Here is a 23,431-nt window from a genome sequence, read left to right on the forward strand (position 1 = left end):
CAGTGGAGAGCGAGGATGCAAAGATCTTCGCAAGTGGCGAAGCAATTGCATTTCTCGCTTCCCAAAGCAGCCGAGGACAAATCTGGTCCGGGCCTGGCGACTTGTCAATCTTAATGTTTGACAAAATTTTCAGCACATCAGCTTCCTCTATCTCTATCCATTCCAGCATGCACACCTGCTCTTCAAAGGTTTCATTCACTACAAAGTTCGTTTCTTTTGTAAAGACAGAAGCAAAAAACTCATTTAGGGCTTCCCCTACCTCCTCAGGCTCCACACACAAGTTCCCTATGCTATCCCTGATCGGCCCTACTCTTTCCTTGATCATTCTCTTATTCCTCACGTAAGTGTAAAATGCCTTTGTGTTTTCCCGGATTCCTTCTGCCAAGCCTTTCTCGTGCCCCCTCCTGGCTCTCCTCAGACCATTTTTGAGCTCCTTCCTTGCCTGCATGTAATCCTCTCTAGCTGAACTTGACCCTAGCTTCCTCCACCTTATGTGAGCTACCTTCTTCCTTTTCACAAGAAGCTCCACCGCTCTCGTCATCCAAGGTTCCTTTATCTTACCCCTTCTTGCCTGTCTCAGAGGGACATATTTACTCATCACTCCCAACAACTGTTCCTTGAACAGTCTCCAGGTCAGTTACCCAGCATTCCGTGCGACACTTAACTCCCCCCCCCTACACAAGGAAGAGGGAGCACTGAGCTGCGTCAGTGATGGCTGCTGAGGTAGGGAGTTGTGTTCGGCTCCGCAAACGGTGAAATTTGAAGCGAGTTGCAGAATACGGTGGATCTGTTAGGTGGATTTTGGCGATTCAGTAATATCTTGTGCAAATCTCAAACCTGAAGAAGAAACTCCTGATTCTCCGTTTGTATCAAACAGGACGACGCCTGTCGGCTTCCGCCAGGGACAGGCCGCTGGACCACCCGCCCCAATGAGGGGCATTGGGCCGTTGGGCGCCTGTGGGGACATCGTGTTTATGAGGAGCAGTATTTGGAAAGACTGTGAGGACCTTGCTGCCCGTTGATCAGAATGGGACAACCTGCCCCACTTGTCCAAAGATTTGCAGTTCTGCTTTTCACATTAGGACTCAAAGCAGTTCTTCACGACCCTGAGCAGTTGTCACTATTGAATATAGAACGACTCACATTCCCATTGAGAGGCAGTGTGTGCAGTAGGGAGCATTTGTGGTTCCCTGGGCCGGGAAGAGAGGATATTGTTACTTTCTAAAGTGAAATAAAAGGCGCTGGAGGAAACCCAGTAGGATAGAGCAACAATGTTAACATTTACAACCTGATATTGCTGTATTATTTTGCTGAACTGATAGTGATAGATTTCAGAAATTTCTTTCACAGAGGCTTGGAAGGGTGTATATAGAAAAATAGAAAGGGAACAATTTGCATGAGCTCTAAACTTTCCTGACACTTTTTTCAAAACTTCTTTTCTAGTGTATTTGAAGAGGATTCACAGACTGGAGATTCCAACCAAACATCATATAAGAATGTGACAGAATTGGTGGATTCATCAGATACCCAATATTATAGCCCTTTGAGTGTAAGTGTTGGCTTCCCAATCATTACCATGCACTGCATATAATTTTGTCATCATATTCTCCCTGTCATCATGTCTAAGTTCTTAAATTGGTATTCCATGATCCATTTCCTATCAGCTGATGTACCATCTTGTTTATATCTACCTTATCTGAACCAATCATAAACCCTTGCAAGTCTGTCAAATCTCCCTTCAGCTTCAGCTCCTCTGTCACATTACAAATCCCTCTGTCCTGAACCATGCTGGTGAATGAACTAATCTGTCCTCTCTCAGGGACCCTGCAATCCTTCCCAATGTGTGGGTGATCTCTGGTTTGCACAGACCCAGATGCTGTGTGTTCCTGTATGTGATGTCACCATGTAGCAACAATTACACGGTGGCAAAGTGAGAGGAGGAAAGTTTAAGGGAGACATGCGTGGTAAGTTCTTTACGCAGAGAGTAGTGGGTGCCTGGAACGTGTTGCCAGCGGAGGTAGTAGATGCAGACACAATGGTGTCTTTTAAGATGTATGTGGACAGGTACATGGATGGGCAGGGAGCAAAAGGATACAGATCCTTAGAAAATTGATGACAGGTTTAGACAGAAGATCTGGATTGTTGCAGGCTTGGAGGGCCGATGAGCCTGTTCCTGTGCTGTAATTTTCTTTGTTCTTTGTTCTTTGCATCACCCATTCCCCAGGTATTTCCTCAACAGTGAGATTTTTCTCTGACTCCAGTGTTTCTGAAACCTTTCCAGGAGTATTTCAATTGAAAATAGAGACGATGTTTAGTATTTTTGGCTTTGCCTCAACATTTTGAGCTTTTACTATCTGTTACCTATGAGAGGTTCTGTCGCATTGTGGCTGGTGTGTCTTCTTTAGTGTGGTTCTGCATCTGTTTTGATACATTGCTGAGTTTCACTTCTGCCCTCCTTCAGTCCATGTTAGTTTTGGTGTCTATATCCAGATGAGATTTCTATCAAGACTATCATAGAATCATACACAATGGAAACAATCCCTTTGGACCAATTGGTCCATGCTGACCAGATATTCTAACCTGATCTAGTCCCATCTGGCCCATATTTATTTAAACCCTTCCCATTAATGTATCCATCCAGATGCCTTTTAAATGTTGTAATTGTACCTGCCTCAACCACTTCCTCTGGCAGTGTGTTCCACACATGCACCACCCCCTGCATAAAAACATTGTCCCTCAGGTTCTTTTTAAGCTTTTCCCCTCTCACCTTAAACCAGTGCTGTCTAGTTTTAGACTCTGCAACCCGGGGAAAAGAACTTGGCTATTCACCATATCCATGCCCTTATTATAGTCAACCGCTCTCTGGTCACCCCTCAAGCTTTGGTCCTTCAGGGAAAAGTGCACCAGCCTATTCAGCCGCTCCAGAGAGCTCAAACCCTCCACTCCTGGCATCATTCTTGTAAATCTTTTCTGCACCTTCTCCAGTTTTAGTTTGAGTCATCTCCTGACCATATGCTGTGTATTTAGAAGTTTCCCGAGTATCTTTCGAAGTCAAGAGTTGTTCCTCGTGGAGTGCAATTCTTTTTGTCTTCAGCTTCTGAGATTATATTAAACAAAATACCAGCATTATAATTATTCTATTAATTCATTCAGCATATCCTGAAGCAGTAACTCTGTGTCTCTTTCCACAGATTTCAGCTAATATTGCCAATGCTCAGTGACCTGTGGAGAAGATAATGTTTGACCTTCCTGAACTGCTGCAGTCCATGCGGTGAAGGTGCTCCCACAATGCTGTTTGGTAAGTAGTGACCAAATGACAGTGAAAGACCAGGGTATTTGGCCAAATGAACAACAATTTGTATTTTTGATGGAATAAAATGATGAGATGTTACACAGGTAATCATAAAACAATACTTGACACCAAGCACACATGGAGATATTAGGACAGGTGACTAAAAACTGGGCCAGACTTAGGTTTTTTTTGAGGAGCAACTTGAAGAATGAAAGTGAGTGAGGTTTCTGGGTAAATGCAAGAGCTTATGCCCTTAGAAACTGAAAGCATGGTCTTAGAGGCAGGACACTTAAAATGCTTAGGAGGTTGGAATTTAGGACACATTGTATCTCAGAGAGTTCTGAAGGTGGAAGAGATCATCAAGAGTGGGAGCTGCTATGGTGAAATTTGACAATATAGATAAGAATTTCAATATCTTAGTGCTTTGTCATCCAGAAAATGGGTAGGTCAGCGGCCGCAGTGTGAAAATATCTGGTGCGAGCAAGCACAGAGGAGTTTTGCATGACCTCAAGATTATTGGGAGGTTGAATGTGGAAGGCCTTGCAGTACTGTGTGATGACTGTTAATGCTAGTAATAGAAAAGGAATGGAGTTCCAGAATCTGATGAACTGAGTCTAGGATGAAGTCAGGTGATAATACTGAGGTCTTGATGATGATGGGGTTATGTGGTTGGTAGCGCATCTTAGGGGGAAATCTTTCATGTTAGTTGTGAACAAGGTGATTCAGCTTCAGGCAGTTACCAGGGGGAGGGATGGATTCAGTGGTGAGGAAGTGGAGTTTGTAACAGGAAGTGAAGACAGTGGCTTCAGGTGAAGACAGTGGCTTTAGTCTTCCCAATATCTAAATAGAGGACATTTCAACTCACCCATTAGTAGATGTCAGCCCGGTCAGGATGGTATGTGACTGGGCAGTGATGGTTGTCGTAAACCATGATTTTTTTCATCCTTTTAGATGGCAGAGGTTGAGAGTTTAGGAGAGTGAGGAAATGGGAGATTCTATTAAAGTTCTGGTTGAGTTGTAAATATTTAAAATTCTTTTTCTTCCTGTTTCTTCCATCTCTCACTTTGTCCTTTCATAGAAGCCAGAGTCTTGTAAAGGCCCAGATCTGCTGGTAAGATCCCAGCCCTGAAGGATTTTAATGAATCAGTTTGGTCTCATAGAGACACAGAGCAGAGAAACTGGTCTTCAGTCCGCCATGTCTATGCTGATCAACAAACACCAGGCTACACTAATCATATTTACCTGCAGTTGAGTCATAGCTGACCTTGCCCTGGCATTTAGGTTAGATTAGATTCCCTACGGTGTGGAAACAGGTCCTTCGGCCCAACAAGTCCACACCGCCCCTTGAAGCATCCCACTACGGTCCACCCCCCTATAACCCACACATCCCTGAACACTGCGAGCAAGTTAGCACAGCCAGTCCACCTAGTCTGCATATCTTTGGATTGTGGGAGGAAACTGGAGTACCTGGAGGAAACCCACGCAGACACAGGGAGAATGTGCAAACTCCACACAGACAGTTGCCAGAGGCTGGATTTGAACCTGGGTCCCTGGCCCTCCTATTTTAAGTACTCAGCCAGATGCTTTTTAAATGTTGCAAGATTACCTGTTCCCACCACTCTCTCAGGCAGCATGTTTCCTCTATCTCCCACCCTCTCGTGTTTCTTTGTCTCAGACCTCCTCTAAACCAATTGCTCGTCTCCACTCTGCTCTCTGGCCCTAGATGCATCTGTCATGGGGAAGAGATTCTCACGACCAAAATTCTCAGTTCAGTCAGACTGACAGAATGTCCTTCTAACAAATCCATGCTGACTATCTCTGATCAATCTCTGCCTTTCCTTAACTAATCTTGTCCTTCAAATTTTTTCCAATAATTTCCCTATCACTGACCTAAGACCAATTAGTCTAGAATCTCTGGCCTTTCTCTGCTGCCTTTCTTGGACAAAGGAACCACATTAGTTATCCTCCAGATGTATGGTACTGTACCTATGACTAATGAAGCATTAGATATCTGTACCAGGACAACAGTAATCTTCTCCCTTGCTTCCCATAGCAGCTCAGGATAATTAGCAAAGGTAGATCGCATGGAATCTAGAGAAAATTAACCATTTTATTAACCAACCATTTGGGGCAGCACGGTGGCACAGTGGTTAGCACGGTTGCCTCATAGTGCCAGGGACCCGGGTTCAATTCCACTCGAGGGTGACTGTCTTTGTGGAATTTGCACATTCTCCCCGTGTCTGTGTGAGTTTCCTCCCACAGTCCAAAGATGTGCAGGCTAGGTGGATTGGCCGTGCTAAATTGCCCGTAGTGTTCAGGGATGTGTAAATTAGGTGGGTTATAGTGGGATAGGTGCTCTGAGGGTTGGTGTGGACTTGTTGGGCTGAAGGGGCAGTTGCCACACCATTGGGATTCAATGATCTATGATCTATTTGGAAACAAAATTTGGCCTGAAGTTAGGAGACAGAGCTTGGTGATGGAGGTTGTTTTTCAAACTGGAGTCCTGTGACCAGCAGTGTGCCACAAGTATCAGTGCTGGGTCCACTGCATATTCTAATTTATATTAATGATTTAGTGTGAGTATAGAAGGTATGGTTAGTAATTTTGCTGATAACACCAAAATTGGTGGTGTAGTGGACCGTGAAAAAGGTTATCTCAGAGTACAACGCAACCTTGATCAGATGGGCCTATGGTTGGCTGAGGAGTGGCTGATGAAGTTTAATTTAGATAAATGTAAGGTGCTGCATTTTGGAAAGGAAAATCAGGGTAGGACTTATGAACTTAATGGTAGGGTCTTGGGGGGTGTTGCTGAACAAAGAGACTTTGAACTGCATGTTCATAGTTCCTTGAATGTGGAGTCACAGGTAGACAGGATATTGAAGAAGGTGTTGAGTATGCTTGTTGGTCAGTGCATGAAGCACAGGAGTTGGGATTTCATGTTGCAGCTGTACAGGACAATGTTTAGGGCAGTTTTGGAATATTACATTCAATCCTGGTCTCCATGCTATAGCAAAAAAAGACATTGTTAAACTTGAAAAGGTTCAGAAATGACTTAAAAGGATGTTGCGAGGCTTGGAGCTATACAGAGAGAAGCTGAATAGACTAGGGCGATTTTGGCTGGAGTATTGGAGGTCTTATTAGAGGTTTATAAAATCATGAGGGCCATGGATATGGTGAATAGCCAAGAGCTTTTTCCCATGGTAGGCGAGACAAAACTAGATGTTATACATTTAAGGTGAAAGGGGAAAATTCAAAAAGGATCTATGGGGCAACATTTTCATGCAGACAATGGTGCATGTATGGAATGAGTTGCCAGTTGAACTGTTGGAGGCTTATACAATTACAATTTAAAAGCATCTGGAAAGGGTACATGAACAGGCAGGGTTTATAAGGTTATGGGCCAAATGCTGGCAAATGGGACTAGATTAATTTAGGATATTTTGTTGGTATGGATGAGTTGGATGGAAGGGTCTGCTTCCATGCTGTAAAACTCTCTGACTCTATTTCGCCTATTAACACCTCCACCAATTAATCTTAACATGTTCTAGAACCTCAGCATCCCAACTGAACTCTACAGGAACAATATCTTTCTCCACTGTGAATACACATGAAAAGTATTTATTTAAGATCTCACCCACATCCTCTGCCTCTACACACATGTTGCCCCATTGATTTCTAGTAGGCCCTACACTTGCCCTGCCAATCTTCTTATTCTAAACATACGTGTAAAATGCTTGAAAGCTTTTCTTTCATACTGCCTGCCGGAGATATTTCATGACCACTTTTGCCATTTGAGTTTATTTTTTAAGCATCCTCACGCACTGTACTTTTGAAGGGCCTCCCCTGTTTTATTGTGCTGTACCTATCATATGCATTTTTCTTTTTCAAACTCTAACTATCCCTTGACACCCATGGTTCCTTGGACTTGCTGCCCTTGCCGTTCACTCCTAGAGGAGGTTTCAATGACAGCTAGCAGGCTAATTTTTTCGCCCCATAAATTCAGATAAAACTTTGATAGATTAGATTAGATTAGATTCCCTACAGTGTGGAAACAGGCCCCTCGGCCCAACAAGTCCACACCCAGACCCATCCCCCTATAACCTACACATCCCTGAACACTATGGGCAATTTAGCATGGCCAATCCGCCTAGCCTGCACATCTTTGGACTGTGGGAGGAAGCCGGAGCACCCGGAGAAAACCCACGCAGACATGGGGAGAATGTGCAAACTCCACACAGACAGTCTCCCGAGGTGGGAATTGAACCCAGGTCCCTGGTGCTATGAGGCTGCAGTGCTAACCACTGAGCCACCATGCTGCCAAGCATCTCAAGAAGCTCGAATTCCCAGTTTTTGTGGACTCTTTTTCATTCTGTTCTTTTTTGTTTTCTGTTTTTAATCAATTTCTCAGGGTATTAGCAAGAGAGGTTTTGCAGTTGGGAAATTACATCATAGGATCTGATGGTGCCACACAGTTTATTCTAACGTGAATATCGTCAATTTTGAATATGGAAGATAAAAGCGCCAATTACAATGGGGAAAAATCATACACATGTTCTGTGTTTGGACCAGGATTCACACAATCATCTGGCCTCTCAGAACATAAATGTGGTCACACGGGGCAGAAACCATGGAATTGTAGAGACTGTGGGAAGAATTTCAAGTCCCCCTCTGACCTGGAAAGACACTGGCGAAGTCACACTGGAGAGAGACCATTCCCCTGTTCCAAATGTGGAAAGGGATTCACTCAGTTATCCCACCTTCTGAAACACCAGCAACTTCACACTGGAGAAAGGGCTTTTACATGTCCGGACTGTGGGAAATGCTTTATATGTTCCGCGGAGCTAATGTCCCATCAACGTGTTCACACTGACCAAAGACCATTCAAGTGTTCTCACTGTGGGACTGCGTTCAGATACTCATCTCGACTTATTGTACACCAGCGAGTCCACACTGGGGAGAGACCATACATCTGCACCGAGTGTGGGAAGGGGTTCACGCGATCATCCAGCTTACTTACACACAAGCAAATTCACGCTGTGGAGGTACGTTTTAAATGTCCAGATTGTGGGAATTGCTTTGGAAGTTCCAGACAGGTGATGTTGCATCAATGTGATCACACTGACGCGAGACCGTTCAGATGCTCTCACTGTGGGACTGGCTTCAGGCACTTATCCCGACTCATTGTACACCAGCGAGTTCACACTGGGGAGAAACCATTCACCTGCTCTGTGTGTGGGAAAGGATTCAGTCAGTCACGATATCTGCTGAGACACCAGCGAATTCACACTGGGGATAAACCATTCTCCTGTTCAGAGTGTAAGATGAGATTCACTGATTCATCTACTCTGTTGAGACACCAACAGGTTCACACTGGGGAAAGGCCATTCACCTGCTCTGAATGTGGGAAAGGATTCATTTTGTCATCCCACCTGCTAATACACCAGCGGGTTCATACTGGAGAGAGACCTTTCAAATGCCCAGATTGTGGGAAGTGCTACAAAACTTCCTGGGAACTGATGACCCATCAACGTATTCACACTGGCGAAAGGCCATTCAGGTGCTGTCACTGTGGAACTGGGTTCAAACGATCGTCTCAACTCACTGTCCATCAACGAGTTCACACTGGGGAGAGGCCATTTACTTGCTCTGAATGTGGGAAAGGATTCACTCATTCATCGAATCTGCTGAGACACCAACAAGTTCACAAGTGATTGGATTTTATTGCCAATCACCTTCAGAAGCGAACAATGTTGATTGGGTTTTTTTCTGCAAATTTTAGGAAACTACGTTTTTTTAAGTATGGCTGGATGTGGCTGTTTGTTATTTGTTCCCCAATAAATGGGCTTACCAAACCATTTTAGAGGGCAGTTACGAGCCACCCACATCATTATATATCTGGAGTCACATGTAGGCCAGACCAGGTACAAATGACAGATTTTTTTCCAACAAGGATATTGCTGAACCAAATCAGTTCTGACAATTAGTCGTAGTTTTATGGTCTGATCAGGGAAGGCTAGCTTTCAATTTCGGACCTTTTGAATGGTATTTAAATTCCACCAGCTGCTGTACCGTTTTGATCCAATATCCCCTGAGTATTAACATCTGAATGGATTACCAGTCCAGTGACATTCCCACTATACTGCAATCTCCTCAGAAACTCAAGCTCAGTTCTAGATATTAATACTCCATGTAAATTTCAAATCAATCAACTTTGTGTAAACTAGTGCATCAAGTCTTTTTAAAATTCTGACAAGTTGGGTCCATTTGAAATGTTCTCCCTTTCCCCTGTGTTCTCTATTCTGACCTCCAACAAGTGTGAAGAGCTCAGGGAGCCTCCTTGCCACTGTGTTTGAGATACTCTGATTGGCTTAACTTCCCACTGGGCCATACTGCCTCTCAGCCTCCCCCATGCCCAAGACCTGAATTTGCACCTCTCTCCATACATCATCCATAGTCAGTAGAAATTCGATACTGGAGAGACAGGGAGTAAGCATATCACGTGATAAGATTTATAAAACCTCATTCACTAACAGTGCTCCAGTTTACTCACTGTGGTTCCTTTCCATTGACCCGATCTCACTGTGGGAAGAGGGTCAGATGATTGTTGAACCTGCAGCAACACCAGTGAGTTCACACCAGGAAGAGGTCACTCACCTGTTCTGTGCATGTGAATGAATTCACTAATTTATCAGACCTGCTTGCACACTCCTGAATTCATACTCAGCTTCCACCATCACACTCACAGCAAGGAAAGGCCAATCAGCAGCTCCCAGTGTGGGAGGAAATTCAGCCAGTTCTTCCCACTTCAACACACAGCAACACGTTCGCACTGTTAAGAACCTGTTTTAAAGTTCTTCCTGTGAGCAGAGACTTTATAGCAAAATGTATCAGATGAAATACAAACCCATTTATACTGGTGCAAAACTGTTCACCTCTCTCTGTCGGAGGAAAGGATTCACTTGGTTATCTCTCCTCCAACCCTGAGACACCAGAGATTTCACAAGTGACTTCAGTCTGCTGTACTTGCTGTGGTTAGTCTCATCCAGGAGTGAATGATGTTCATTCTGACAGTTGATGTTTGTTTCTGCTGTGTTAGTAATCCCTGTAATCGGACTGTAGTGTAATAAGCAGGGCAGACATCAAATAAATCAGTCTTGGATGAACAACACCATTGCTAGTTTCTGTCTTTTCCATCTGGCTGGACCTCAGAAAGACTGATCTGTGGGCAGTACAGCAGATACAGAACATCAGCCTGAACACAATCCTTTAGTTAAGAATGATAAATGGGCACCAGGTACTTCTCTCTGTTCACTGACAGCAAAGTCACTGTTTGGGTTCACCCTGAGGTAGGGAAGAAATGTATCACAGTCAATCTCCCGCAAGGTTCATAGCTCCTGGATACTCAAGCTCCATTACAACTGGTTTTATAGTCAGCAAGAACAGTGGGGAATACTGCAAAATGGCTGTTAGTCAGAGATTGGGGTCAAATTGGGATCTATTCCTGAATGAAAGTGAACCAGCAGGCTTAGGTTTCCAGTCTAACTATGAAGCTAGTCATTATTCTATGGAGATGTAATATGTCCATCTGACAGCCCTGAGCCCTACCATTTTAATGCAGATTTCCTTAATTTTAAGGGAATTTCCTTCATTTTAAGTATGTTGTTTAAATTCTGCATTTTAAAAACAGGATGGAGGATTACACAAGAGCTTGGTCACTATGTGTGCATCTATACAATAGATATTTTTTCCAGACAAAGAACACATGACTTGTTTTCCAGAATTTCTTGTTTTATTGGTGTGTGTGTGTGTGTGTGTGTGTGTGTGTGTGTGTCTGTCTGTCTGTCTCTCTCTCTCTCTCTGTGTTTGACACCATAAGAAGTGAAGATTCACAATCTGGAATATCCACAAGGAATATGATCCTGGCAGTTGATCTGGGACCACTGAGTGTGAAGATAGATAAGTCCCCTGAGCCGGATGGGTTTTATCCTAGGACCCTCTGGGAAGCCAGGGAGGAGACTGCCGAGCCTTTGGCATTGATCTTTAACTCGTCATTGTCTACAGGAATAGTGCCAGATGACTGGAGGATAGCAAATGTGGTTCACCTGTTTAAAAAGGGGAGTAGGGACAACTCTGGTGGGAGTAACTATGACTCTCTTTATGAGAAGGCATAGTTGCCCACTATGACGTTTTCACATATTTTTGACGCATAGTGTGTGTCGTGCCTCCCCGCTGGCCCTGACGGTAAGCCCAGCAGTCCTGGCTGCTGGGTGACCAAACACCCAGAAAAAGTACAAGACGGCCGTGGTCTATACTGACCAGCTCTCAAAACACCAGTATGAATCTTCCGGTTTCAATGGAGCAGTCCGGTTGGGAAACGTCCCGGAAAAACAACCTCCCTGCAGCCTCGTCGACAACCGCGAGCTGTGATAAGTCATTAGGTTGTACATGTTTAAAACCCGCAACAAGGTCCATCTCGGTCCAGACCGAGACAGCGACCTTGAGACGTTACCTCCTACCTTACATGGAGCTGAGACCGGTCACCCCTCCCAGGGAGCCGGCTCACCCTGTAACCGATGACATAGATAACGTTGAAGAAGGCACCGTAAGGGCAGCCCACCCTGCGGTTGAGATAAGCATAACCACCCAAACCTTCTACAACAAAAGTTATCGAGACATAAAGCAGGGCACAGACAAAAGAAAGACTATAAATGTGACTGGCGAAGAAACAGCTGATGCAACTGCCTTCATGGAAGGAATTGTTATCGAACCAGTATGCGACAGAACATCTGTCCCAGAGGTAATCATCCACTATTCCGTCGATGGGCTGTTCTGCAAGGACTGCGACACCCTCTTCCCCATGATGAGCCTGTTTAAGACCCATGTGACTAAAGTGCACGGAATAAAGAACATCCGAACCAAATGTTCACGCTGCGATAAGGCGGAGAATACCATTCAATAGCCTGCTATTATCCAAAATGCAAAGGAACAAAACAACCCCCAACTGGGGACTTTGCATGCAGCGTGTGTGAGCAACGGTTTAAAACACAATCAGGCCTTGGTCAACGCGAGAGGCACAGACACCCGGTTCTACAAAACGAGAAACGCCTCAAACCGGCACCCAAAGTCAAGAGCAAACTTGGGAGAAGCAACCGCGAATGGTCACAGGAGAAGGTGGCACTCCTGAGGGAATTAGAGGTGACATTTGCAGGATGCAAATTTATAAACAAATCCATCACTAGCATCCTGAAAACCAAAACACCAAAGCAAATCTCAGACAAGCGCAGGCTCCTGGCAAACACCCCAAAGGAGGTGAAGACCATCAGCGAGCCAATGACAGGTATAGACTCGCATGATTCTGAGGCAGAGTGCACCCAGGAAAATTCCGATGATCAAGCCCAATGCCAAAGACCCAGCCGATAAACACCGGCTTCGATCCCTAAACGTCGGGACGTAGATGACCACCTTACACAAGCTGAGGAGCTCTTGCGCGCTAGGAATGAGCCAGACACGCTTGCCCTCGGAATCGGACTAGTGGAAAGTATTACCGACCTATTAATGAATAGTAGGAAAAGACAGGACAAACACAAGAGGTCTCAAAAAGATCGGGCCAAGAAAGACAAAAGGCCCGGTAGCAATACTGGAGCCAAAAAACGGTGGGCAGCACGTAAAGCGCTGTTTAGAGCAACACAGCAGCTTGACAAATCCAACCGGCGTCAACTAGCTCACGAGATCATGGGGGCGCCGACCTCATCCGCTCGTCCTCTCTCAAAAGAGGAATTGGAGACATGTTTCCGTGAGAAACTGTCAGCATCAAATAAGAAATCAAACATAAATAAGTATGCCCCATACACTGGCAAAGTTGATGACAGGTCCTTGATGAAACCCATAGAGGTAGAGGAGGTTGAAGTGGCCATCAAGGGGATAAACGAGAACAGTGCCGCTGGACCAGACGGCCTGAAACTGCAGGACATAACACTCCATGAGCAGGAGGAAACTCGTCTACCTCGCCTCTTCTCCTTATGGCTAAAGTCAAGCCGACCCCCTATTCACTAAAAAAGAGTCGAACAGTCCTGATTCCTAAGTGCGAGGATAAGGAACGCTTGAAAAGCATTGATAACTGGCGACCAATAACCATCGGTCCAATGCTGCTCCGGCTGTTCACGAAAATAATGGCAAAACGCCTGAGTGAAACAGTCGAAATAAACCCCAGGCAAAAGGGGTTTCTAGCAGCCACTCCCGGATGCAATGAAAACATTGTTGTCCTCGAAAACATCATCAAGGGAGCAAAGTACAATCGTAAGGACCTCACAGTTGTCTTTGTCGATCTAGCAAAAGCGTTCGACTCGGTTGGGCACAAGCTATTGATCAAATCTTTGCAAAGAGTGAAACTACCCAAAGGCTGTGTAAGTCTCATCGAAGACCTATACACTGGCAACACAACAGTGGTGGAAGGGAACGGAAACTTAACCACCCCAATAACCATTGAGAGGGGTGTAAAGCAGGGCGACCCACTCTCGCCAATATTATTTAACATCACTTTGGATACGTTGGTGTGCTCTCTGGAGAGGGCCAACTCAGGGGTCTCCATGCCCCTGGGCGGCAGAAGAGTCAACTGCTCGACTTTGGCCTTCGCGGATGACATCGCCCTTCTAAGCGACTCACACACTGGTATGGCTAGGAATCTGAAGCTGCTCCAGGCATACTGTGACCATGCAGGCCTCAGTATTAACACAGCGAAGACAAAGGGATTCCACTTCACTTTTAAAAGGAAAACCTTCTTGTACAATCACTTCGCAAACTGGAAGCTGCGGGACGAATCCAAAGCCTATCAACCCCCAGGCAACACAGAGAAATACCTGGGTGCCCGCATCAATCCATGGGCAGGTGTGGCAGAAGGGGAGTGGGAGGAGAAACTTAAGTCCTGGGTTAAAGCAATACAGGCAGCACCTCTCCGACCACGACAACGGCTGGAGATCCTAAAGATACATGCCATCCCCCGACTGTACTTCCATCTGATCCTGACAGAAGCATCACAGGCTACTCTCATAAAGCTGGACCAAATAATCCGCAACGCCACCAAAGAATTCCTACACCTACCACCTCATACCGCCGATGGAGTGCTGTACGCTAGCAACAGGAATGGTGGTCTAGGCGTCCCAAAACTGGAAGTGCAAATCCCATCCGCGATTGTTCGCAAACGTGAGACACTAAACATGTCGAGTGATGTGGTCATTCGGGCCTCCTTTCAATATAAAGGAGAGAGCAACACAGAGACCGTTGCGGGACTGCGCGAGCTCAAGATCCTCAAGGAAATTGAAAATTTCCAACCCAGTAGCCACAGCAGCGGCGAAGTGGATATTGACCTGATGACCGCCATCCAAGACATCATGCCTGCACTCCAGGAGGCAAACGCGGGGCGACCAAAACCACCCAATAGGTACGCTGGCTGGAGGGAGTGGGAATTCGAAAAATGGCAAAAGCTGGAATGTCAAGGGGCAGGCATCCAGTACTTTAGAGATGACAAGATCTCTAATTCTTGGACAAAAGCCGGAGTACAGCAAAAATCCTGTAGATTTATTAACAGCGTGCTCTTGCGGTGTAATCTATACCCGACAAGAACCACGTTATCTAGAGGAAGGCCAAACCGAAATAAACTATGCCGAAGGTGTGAGACGGCAAACGAGACCATATCACACATCTCAGGATGCTGCCCATTCGTGAAAAATGCTCGAATAAAATGCCATAACAAGATCACTGACCAGTTGCAGAAACATGTCAGTAAGTACGGCTGGACATCGTACATGGACCCCAGGCTGTTTGCTAAAGACGGCTCCCTATGGAAACCCGATCTCATATTTAGAAAAGACCAGAAGATCACGGTTGTAGATGTCACAGTGCGGTACGAGAATGACAGTAAAGCACTGGAAACAGCATGGTGAGAGAAACAAGAGAAATATAAACACCCGAATGCTGAGGTCACGGAATTGACGGGCAGTGTGGACCCCAAATACTTTGGCTTCGTGATGGGTGCACGAGCCAAGTGACTGGATATGAATAACTGCCTCATGAAATGCCTTGGCATCGAGAGTTATGATATGTTCGCCCAAAAGACATCAAGACTCACTCTGTCAATGACACTTGAACTCTTACAACTCTTCAGTGACAAGTGAGCAAAAACCGTAATCGGTCAGATAAGATCTTCCACCGAGTCAAGGACCAGACGAACCCCACCAAAAAATATATATAAAAATAAAAAACGGGGGGAAGCCGGTCCACAAAATCCTATAACATCAACAACATCAGTGGGCCCCCACTGATAATGACGATAACAACCAGCCTCATATAACACCAGTATCACTTGGTCCTTGGTCTGTGGTGATGGTAGAGAGTACACAAACATCAAGCGATGTAAAGACTCGGAAAATGCACTTCCCCGAGTGTTCCAAAATAGGCCAGTGAGCCTTACCTCAGTTGTTGGTAAAGTGTTGGAAAAGGTTATAAGAGATAGGATTTATAATCATCTAGAAAAGAATAAATTGATTAGGGATAGTCAGCACGGTTTTGTGAGGGGAAGGTCGTGCCTCACAAACCTTATTGAGTTCTTTGAGAAGGTGACCAAACAGGTAGATGAGAGTAAACCGGTTGATGTGGTGTATATGGATTTCAGCAAGGCGTTCGATAAGGTTCTCCACATTAGGCTATTGTACAAAATGCAGAAGAATGGGATTGTGGGAGATATAGCAGTTTGGATTGGAAATTGGCTTGCTGAAAGAAGACAGAGGGTGGTAGTTGATGGGAAATGTTCATCCTGGAGACCAGTTACTAGTGGTGTACTGCAAAGGTCGGTGATGGGTCCACTGCTGTTTGTCATTTTTATAAATGACCTGGATGAGGGCGTAGAAGGATGGGTTAGTAAATTTGCAGACGATACTAAGGTCGGTGGAGTTGTGGATAGTGACGAAGGATGCTGTAGGTTGCAATAAGACATAGATAAGCTGCAGAGCTGGGCAGAGAGATGGCAAATGGAGTTTAATGCGGACAAGTGTGAGGTGATGCAGTTTGGGAGGAGTAATCGGAATGCAAAGTACTGGGCTAATGGTAAGATTCTTGGTAGTGTAGATGAGCAGAGAGATCTCGGTGTCCATGTACACAGACCATTGAAAGTTGCCACCCAGGTTGACAGGGCTGTTAAGACAGCGTACAGTGTTTTAGCTTTCATTAATACAGCGATCGAGTTCCGGAACCAAGAGGTTATGCTGCAGCTGTACAAAACTCTGGTGCAGCCACACTTGGAGTATTGCGTACAGTTCTGGTCACCGCATTATAAGAAGGATGTGGAAGCTTTGGAAAGGGTGCAGAGGAGATTGACTAGGATGTTTGGTACTCCTGGTATGGAGGGAAGGTCTAATGAGGAAAGGCTGAGGGACTTGAGGCCGTTTTCGTTGGAGAGAAGAAGGTTGAGAGGTGACTTAATTGAAACATATAAAATAATCAGAGGGTTAGATAGGATTGATAGTTAGAGCCTTTTTCCTAGGATGGTGGTGGTGAGCACGCGGGGGCATAGATTTAAATTGAGGGGTGAAAGATATAGGACAGATGTCAGAGGTAGTTTCTTTATTCAGAGAGTAGTAAGGGAATGGAACGCTTTGCCTGCAACGATAGTAGATTTGCCAACTTTAAGTACATTTAAGTCATCATTGGACAAGCATATGGACGTACATGGAATTAGTGTAGGTTAGATGGGTTTCAGATCGGTGTGACAGGTCGGCACAACATTGAGGGCCGAAGGGCCTGTACTGTGCTGTAATGTTCTATGTTCACTCCTGCTGTGAACTTTGGTACTGACCCTGTTGAAGGTTGCAGGCTGAGGGAGTAGACAGGCAGGAAACTGGGCTGAGTATCTTGTCTGTTATCTAGTGAATAATCAGATGAATCCTTACCTCGAAGCTGCTTAGAGTTTTATCTATCTGTCATGGTGAAAAGGGGATCAGCTTTTTCCCATTGACCTACTGTGCCCCTTATCATTTTATTCATTGCAATCATGTATCTCCTCAGTCTCCTCTGTTCCAGGGAAAACAACCACAGTGTATCCAATCTGTTTTCATAACTAAACCTCTCCATGCAGACAACATATTGGCAAATCTTTTCTGCGCCCTCCCAACAGCAATTACATCCATCCTCTAAGATGGAATCCAGAACAATATCTCATTGTGGCCTAATGAATTTTTCTTACATAATCTCCCTGCTTTTAAAATCTTAGTCCTAGCTAATAAAGGGAAGTATCCTATATGCCTTTCTAACCACTTTATCTACCTGTTATATTAAGGGACCGGTGGATATGCACACCAAGGTCTGTAATCCTCAATGCTTCCCATGGTTCTTAACATTCATCACGTATTTTTGGGGCACATTGGCTCAGTGGTTAGCACTGCTGCCTCACAGCACCAGGTACCCGGGTTCAATTCCACCCTCGGGTGACTGCGTGCGGAGTTTGCACATTCTCCCTGTGTCTGCGTGGGTTTCCTCTAGGTCCTCCGGTTTCCTCCCACAGTCCAAAGATGTGCAGGTTAGGTGATATGATAAATTGCCCGTGGTGTTCAGGATGTGTTGATTAGGTGGGTTATGGGTATCGGTCTGGGTGAATGTTCTGAGGTTTGTTGTGCATTTGGTTTGCACAGTGTAGAGATTCAATGCTTCCCATGCCTTGTTTGTCCTTCACAAGCGCATCACCTCACATTCATCTGGATTGAATTCCATTTGCCATTTGATCAGCCCAATTGACCAGCCAAGGGCGTCAACATTGATCCCTGCAGAGTGCCTCTGGGCACAGGCATTCAGTCACAAAAAGACTTCTCAACCATCATCCTCTGCCTCCTGCCACTCAGTCACTTCTGGATCAAATTTGCCAAATTTCTTTGGCTCTTACCTTTACTATCAGCCTCCCACACAGGACCTTATGAAAAGCTTTACGAAGTTCAAGTCTCCAAAAAATTCAATCAAGTTGGTTAGACGTAACGTTCCTTGAACAAATCCATGCTGGACGTTCCTGATTAATCTCTGCCTCTCCAAGTGCAGATGCATTTTGACCCTCAGAATTGCTCCCGATTGTTTCTCCATCATAGTTGTAAGTATGACAGGCCTGTAGTTTCCTGGTTAATCCCTTGCTTTCTTATTGAATTACTGGGCCACATTGGCTGTGCTTCAATCTTCTGCCACCTCTCCTGTGGCAAGAGGGGAACTGAAAATTATATCTAGTATATTTGGCACAAAGCTAGGTGACAGAGGGTGGTAGTGGAAGGTTGCTTTTCATACTGGACGCCTGTTACCAGCAGTGTGCTGCAAGGTTCAGTGCTGGGCCCACTTTTTTTTTGTCATGTGTAAAGATGATGCGGATGTGAATATTGGAGGTAGGGTCAGTACGTTTGCAGATGACACCAAAATTGGTGCTGTAGTAGACAGCGAAGAAGGTTACCTCAGAATACAACAGGACCTTGATCTGACAGGCTGAGGAGTGGCATATGCAGTTTAGTCCAGATAAATGTGAGGTGCTACATTTTGGTGGGCAAATTAAGGCAGGACTTGTACTCTTAATTGTAAGGTCTGGGGAGTATTGCCGAACAAAGAGACCGTGGGGTGCAGGTTCATAATTCCTTGAAAGTGGAGTCACAAGTAGACAGCGTAGTGAAGAAGGCACTTGATATGCTTGTCTTTGTTGGTCAGTGCACTGAACATAGGAGTTAGGAGGTTGTGTTGTGGCTGTACAGAACAATGGTTAGGCCACTTTTGGAATACTGCGTTCACTTGTAGTCTCTCTGTTACAGGAAGGATTTTGTTAAACCTGAAGTGTTCAGAAGAGTTTTACAAGGATGTTGCCAGGATTGGAGGGTTTGAGCTAAAGGAGAGGCTGAATAGACGGGGTGTATTTTCATTGGAGCATTGGAGGCTGAGGGGTCACCTTATAGAGGTTTATAAAATCATGAGGGCACAGATAAGGTGAATAGCCAAGTCTTTTCCTTGGGGTGGCTGAGTCAAAAACTAGAGGGCATAGGTTTAAGGTTCAACGGAAAAGATTTAAAAGTGACCTAAGCAGCAACCTTTTCATACAGAGAGTGGTGTTTTTATAGAATGAACTGCCCGAGGAAGTGGTGGAACTTTGTACTATTAAAACATTTAAAATGCATCTGGATGGGTATATGAATAGGAAAGGTTTAGAGGGATATGGGCCAAATGCTGTCAAATGGGACTAGATTAATTTATGATATCTGGTTGGCATGGATGAGTTGGACCGAAGGATCTGCATCCATGCTGTACATCTCATTGACACTGTGATCACTTAGCTGACTAATCGCATCATCAGTTGATGACTGGTCTGAACCCTATCTCGGATAAAAGGTTGCGAACCATGTATCAACATTACATAACAGAGGAGGTGTTCAGCCCATCATATCTGCACTAGCTAAGAGTGAACTCTGCAGTTATAATCCTAATTTCCAGCTATTTGTCATGTGAGTCTGAGAATTAAACCAGCTGCACTGCATATCGGCGTAATTTTTAAATGTGACATATGCTTGTGCCTCTACCTCCATTTCCGACAGTGAGCTCTGGAACCAATCATCCTCTGGGTGAAGTGATCCTTCAGTTTCTCTCTTTTTCTTCCAATTACTTCAGAACTCTGTCTCCTGGTGACTGACCTCTCTGTCAGTGAAACCCCTCAGTTTGTGGCCATTATAATTCTATCACATGCTCTGTTGCAGTCAAATCAGTCAAAGCCTGTCCAAACCTTCCAGATTATTAAAACTTCATTGTGACAAAATCTTGATAATTTTCACTGCGCCCTCTCCTGTGCAGTCACATTCCGCCTGTTACGCAGTAACTGAATTGTACTCAGGCTTTTCGCTGTTGTCTAACCAGTATTTTCTTCTTTAGAGATCAAGAACAGTGGCTGTCTCTCCTCCCATTTTCTTCAATGTAATGAACACTGACAGGTCTAATCTGTTGGTATTTGAAAGCGTATTTTTCTGAAGAAGGATCTAGGCCTAAAACGTCAGCTTTCCTGCTCGTCTGATGCTGCTTCGTCTGCTGTGTTCATCCAGCTCTACACTTTATTATCTCTAGTATTTGAAAGAGACTTACAAATGATTTGAAAAACAAGGGAACCCTTTGCTGCTCAGTCCATCCGAGGTGTTAGATAACAGACTAGTGAATATTGAGCTGGAGGATTGGGCCTTGATGTGTTTCATTGTTGGCTTTAAACTTTGAATCTTTTGTTTTAGACACGAGATAACGCAATTCATAACAACAGATTGTCTTTGTTGACTTTACGAACAGCATTGTAATAAAAGAGACAAAGCAGAGATACCCAATCTGAGAACAGAGACAGTACAATGGATTCAGAGCTCTCAGCTCTGTAATAATACTAAAGATGAGTTAACTTATCCAAAGAATAGCTAAGAGAAATGAAATCATCTATAATTTAGAAATTATAAAAGATTCAAAAGTGGAACAGTCCTTAATGGGATATCAATTTGAGTCTTCTTGTCTTGGAGATATTAACATCCTGATTAAGTGTCTGAAACACACTCAGTTCCTTTAACAAATAGCATAATATTAAACCTCAACTCAGTTACTGTATTATTAACATCACAGACAGCAACAAAAGCAGCAGAATCCAACATCGGTCTTCAACCTGTGAGCTTGCTGGCGTCTGAAAAGGTGGCCGAGTGATTGAATGCCTTTTGGCACTGAGAGCAGGTGACTGGTCTCTCCCCAGTCTGAACTCGTTGATGTGTCAGAAGATTGAATGACTGAATAAAGAACCTACCATGCACAGAGCAGGTAAGTGGCCTGTCCCAAGTATGAACTCACTGGTGTGTCACAGGAGTAGATGACAGAATGAATACTTTCCTGCACATGGAGCATCTGAATGGTCGCACTGGGGAACCCACTGGCGCATCACAGGTTGCTTGTGGTTCTATAACTCATCTCACATTCACAACATCTGAAAGGTGAGTGAACAAATTGGTATTTGGAGAAGTTGGATGATCGAGGGAAGTCTTTTTTCCATGACCACGTGAATGGCTTCCCCCTCTGTGAGAACTTGCTGGTGTCTTAGTAGTTCGCTCCTGGTTTTATAATTCTTCATACATCCAGAACATCTGAAAGGTCTTTTATCAGAACGAACATGTCAGTGTGTAATTAGGTGTGATGATCATGTGAATCCCTTCCCATTGAGAGTGCAGGTGAATGATCTGTCTCCAGTCTGAGTGTATTTATGTTCACTGAGACTGTGTGACTGTTTAACGGTCTCCCACAGTCAGAACAAATGTTTACCTGTCCAGATCTTGACCAGATCCACAGAGCTTTTAAGACTGTTTGCATTGTCCAAATGATTAAACAGCCTCTCAACTCTATGAACTTGCAGCTGAACTTCAGCAGACTAGATGATTAAGTGAGTCACTTCCCACACACAGAATATGAGCAGCCTCGCTGCACTGTGAACTTGCAGGTGTTTCAGCAGGTTAGGTATCTGAGTGAATCCTTTCCTGCACAAGGAGCAGTTAAAAAACGTTTCCCCAGTATGTCTATGCTGATGAATTCCAGCAGGGTTGGATAACTGTATCCGTTCCCACACTTACAAGTTTTCTCAATGTGTCCCTTCAGGTTGAATATCAATTATAAGCTTAAGCGCACACAGTTCCTCCAAGTGAATGGGACTACTATTTTATTTTCTATTGACTAGTTAACTACCTAAAGCTCTTTCCATAATCAGTTCACTAGAACACTCTCTGTAAGACCATGTAACTGTTTAATGTTCTATACACAGCCATTCACTGCAACACTCAATCAGGCTCTGTAACTAGCTGAAGCTCTTTACACAGTTTGTTCACTGGAACACTCTCAATCAGTCACTTTTTCACTGAGTGTGACTGTGTTTCTTGTGTTTTTTCAGTCATAGTGATGTTTGATTTTCTTACCCCCCCCCCCCCGACAGAACAGATAATCATTTCTCCTTCTACAGTCAAAGGCTAATGGTATTCTGTTCTCAATGAGTTGAGTGCCTCTGTCAGATCTTGATGTGGTGCCTGATCTAAGTTTCCCATCTGTAAGTCATCTGCCTGGAAAAGAAAGTTATTACAGTTATACAGTTATTACAAGACAGACATTCAGAACAAATTTGTTTTATTTTGCTGTAACATTCTTATTTTGCTGGCTTCCCTAAACACATGGTGAAATTCAACTAAAAAGAGTGAGAATCATCAAGAAAAGTGAAGGGATCATTCCCAACTAAAGCAGAAAATTGTTCCTCATGTTTATATGAGACTTTACCATTTTGCATACTTATGTTGTGGAAGAGATTAAGTGTAAAGGTGCACACTGTTTGCTCCCTCTCCAAAGTCATCTAGGCATATACAAGGATGCAGAAGACAGACAGACCATGATTGAATTGTAGAAAATGACATTTATTGGAACTTTTAATAGCCACATTGATGAGTCTGCATCAATAAAGTCTGTGACACCAACTCCCTGTTTCACGACATAATCCCGAACACGTAAACTTGGAGGATACTAACAATTGAACAATGGCTGGACGAACAGAAATTTATGAAAGCGTTCTGACAAATAGTCACAATAATTGATGCATTAACTCTTTTTTTCTCTCTATGAATGCTGTCAGATCTACTGAGTTTCTCCAGCATTTTATTGTTTTTGTTTCAGACCTCCAGAATCCAGAATTCTTTGTTATATTTCACAAGAGTCATTACTGTCAATTGGAGTATGGAAAAGTCAGATATGTTTTTTGCCTCATCAATAAGATGTTTAGCTTGATGGACAATTTGTCTCCATTCTGAAAAATTGGCAGCCAGTCATCCCAATTATTTCCTTCTGCAAAGATGCAGGCCAAGTATGTGTCCAATGCAAACATTTCCCAGGGCCTGTCACTAAAAGGAAGCCTAGAGCCTTTGTCATGTTTGGTGTAAATGGGGGAATCAGGAGGTTCTTATTTGAGATTTTTGGTTTACACAAGATAAGCATGAAGCCTCATCCACGCACCAAATCCATCATTCCCTGTGCTCATCTCGATCTTACCCTTTGTTGAGCTGTGAAAAAAAATCGTCCGTCCACTTGCTATCACCTACT

The 23,431-nt window shown here is 44.2% G+C and overlaps 1 protein-coding gene across 9 annotated transcripts in view; it reads left to right on the plus strand.

Annotated features, from left to right (window-relative positions):
• Positions 1-677: 677 nt before the first annotated feature.
• LOC125455762 (zinc finger protein 3-like) overlaps positions 678-23,431 on the plus strand; it is a 74,503-nt gene continuing 51,749 nt past the window's right edge. For 4 of the 9 annotated variants that reach the window (XR_007248301.1, XR_009446264.1, XR_009446266.1 and 1 more), the window contains exons 1-3: positions 678-723; positions 1,444-1,549; positions 3,192-3,298. Coding sequence is in view for 2 of the 9 variants with exons in the window: in XM_048538175.1 (XP_048394132.1) it covers positions 7,798-9,003 (1,206 nt within the window). In the remaining 7 variants the exon portion in view is untranslated. Of the gene's footprint in view, positions 724-1,443; positions 1,550-3,191; positions 3,299-7,700; positions 10,425-20,218; positions 20,919-20,938; positions 21,128-23,431 lie in introns of those variants that run through there. The other 5 variants (XR_009446265.1, XR_007248302.2, XR_007248303.1 and 2 more) reach the window with 4 other exon arrangements.

Source organism: Stegostoma tigrinum, chromosome 10 (assembly GCF_030684315.1).
Source record: "Stegostoma tigrinum isolate sSteTig4 chromosome 10, sSteTig4.hap1, whole genome shotgun sequence".
Lineage (NCBI taxonomy): Eukaryota > Metazoa > Chordata > Chondrichthyes > Orectolobiformes > Stegostomatidae > Stegostoma > Stegostoma tigrinum.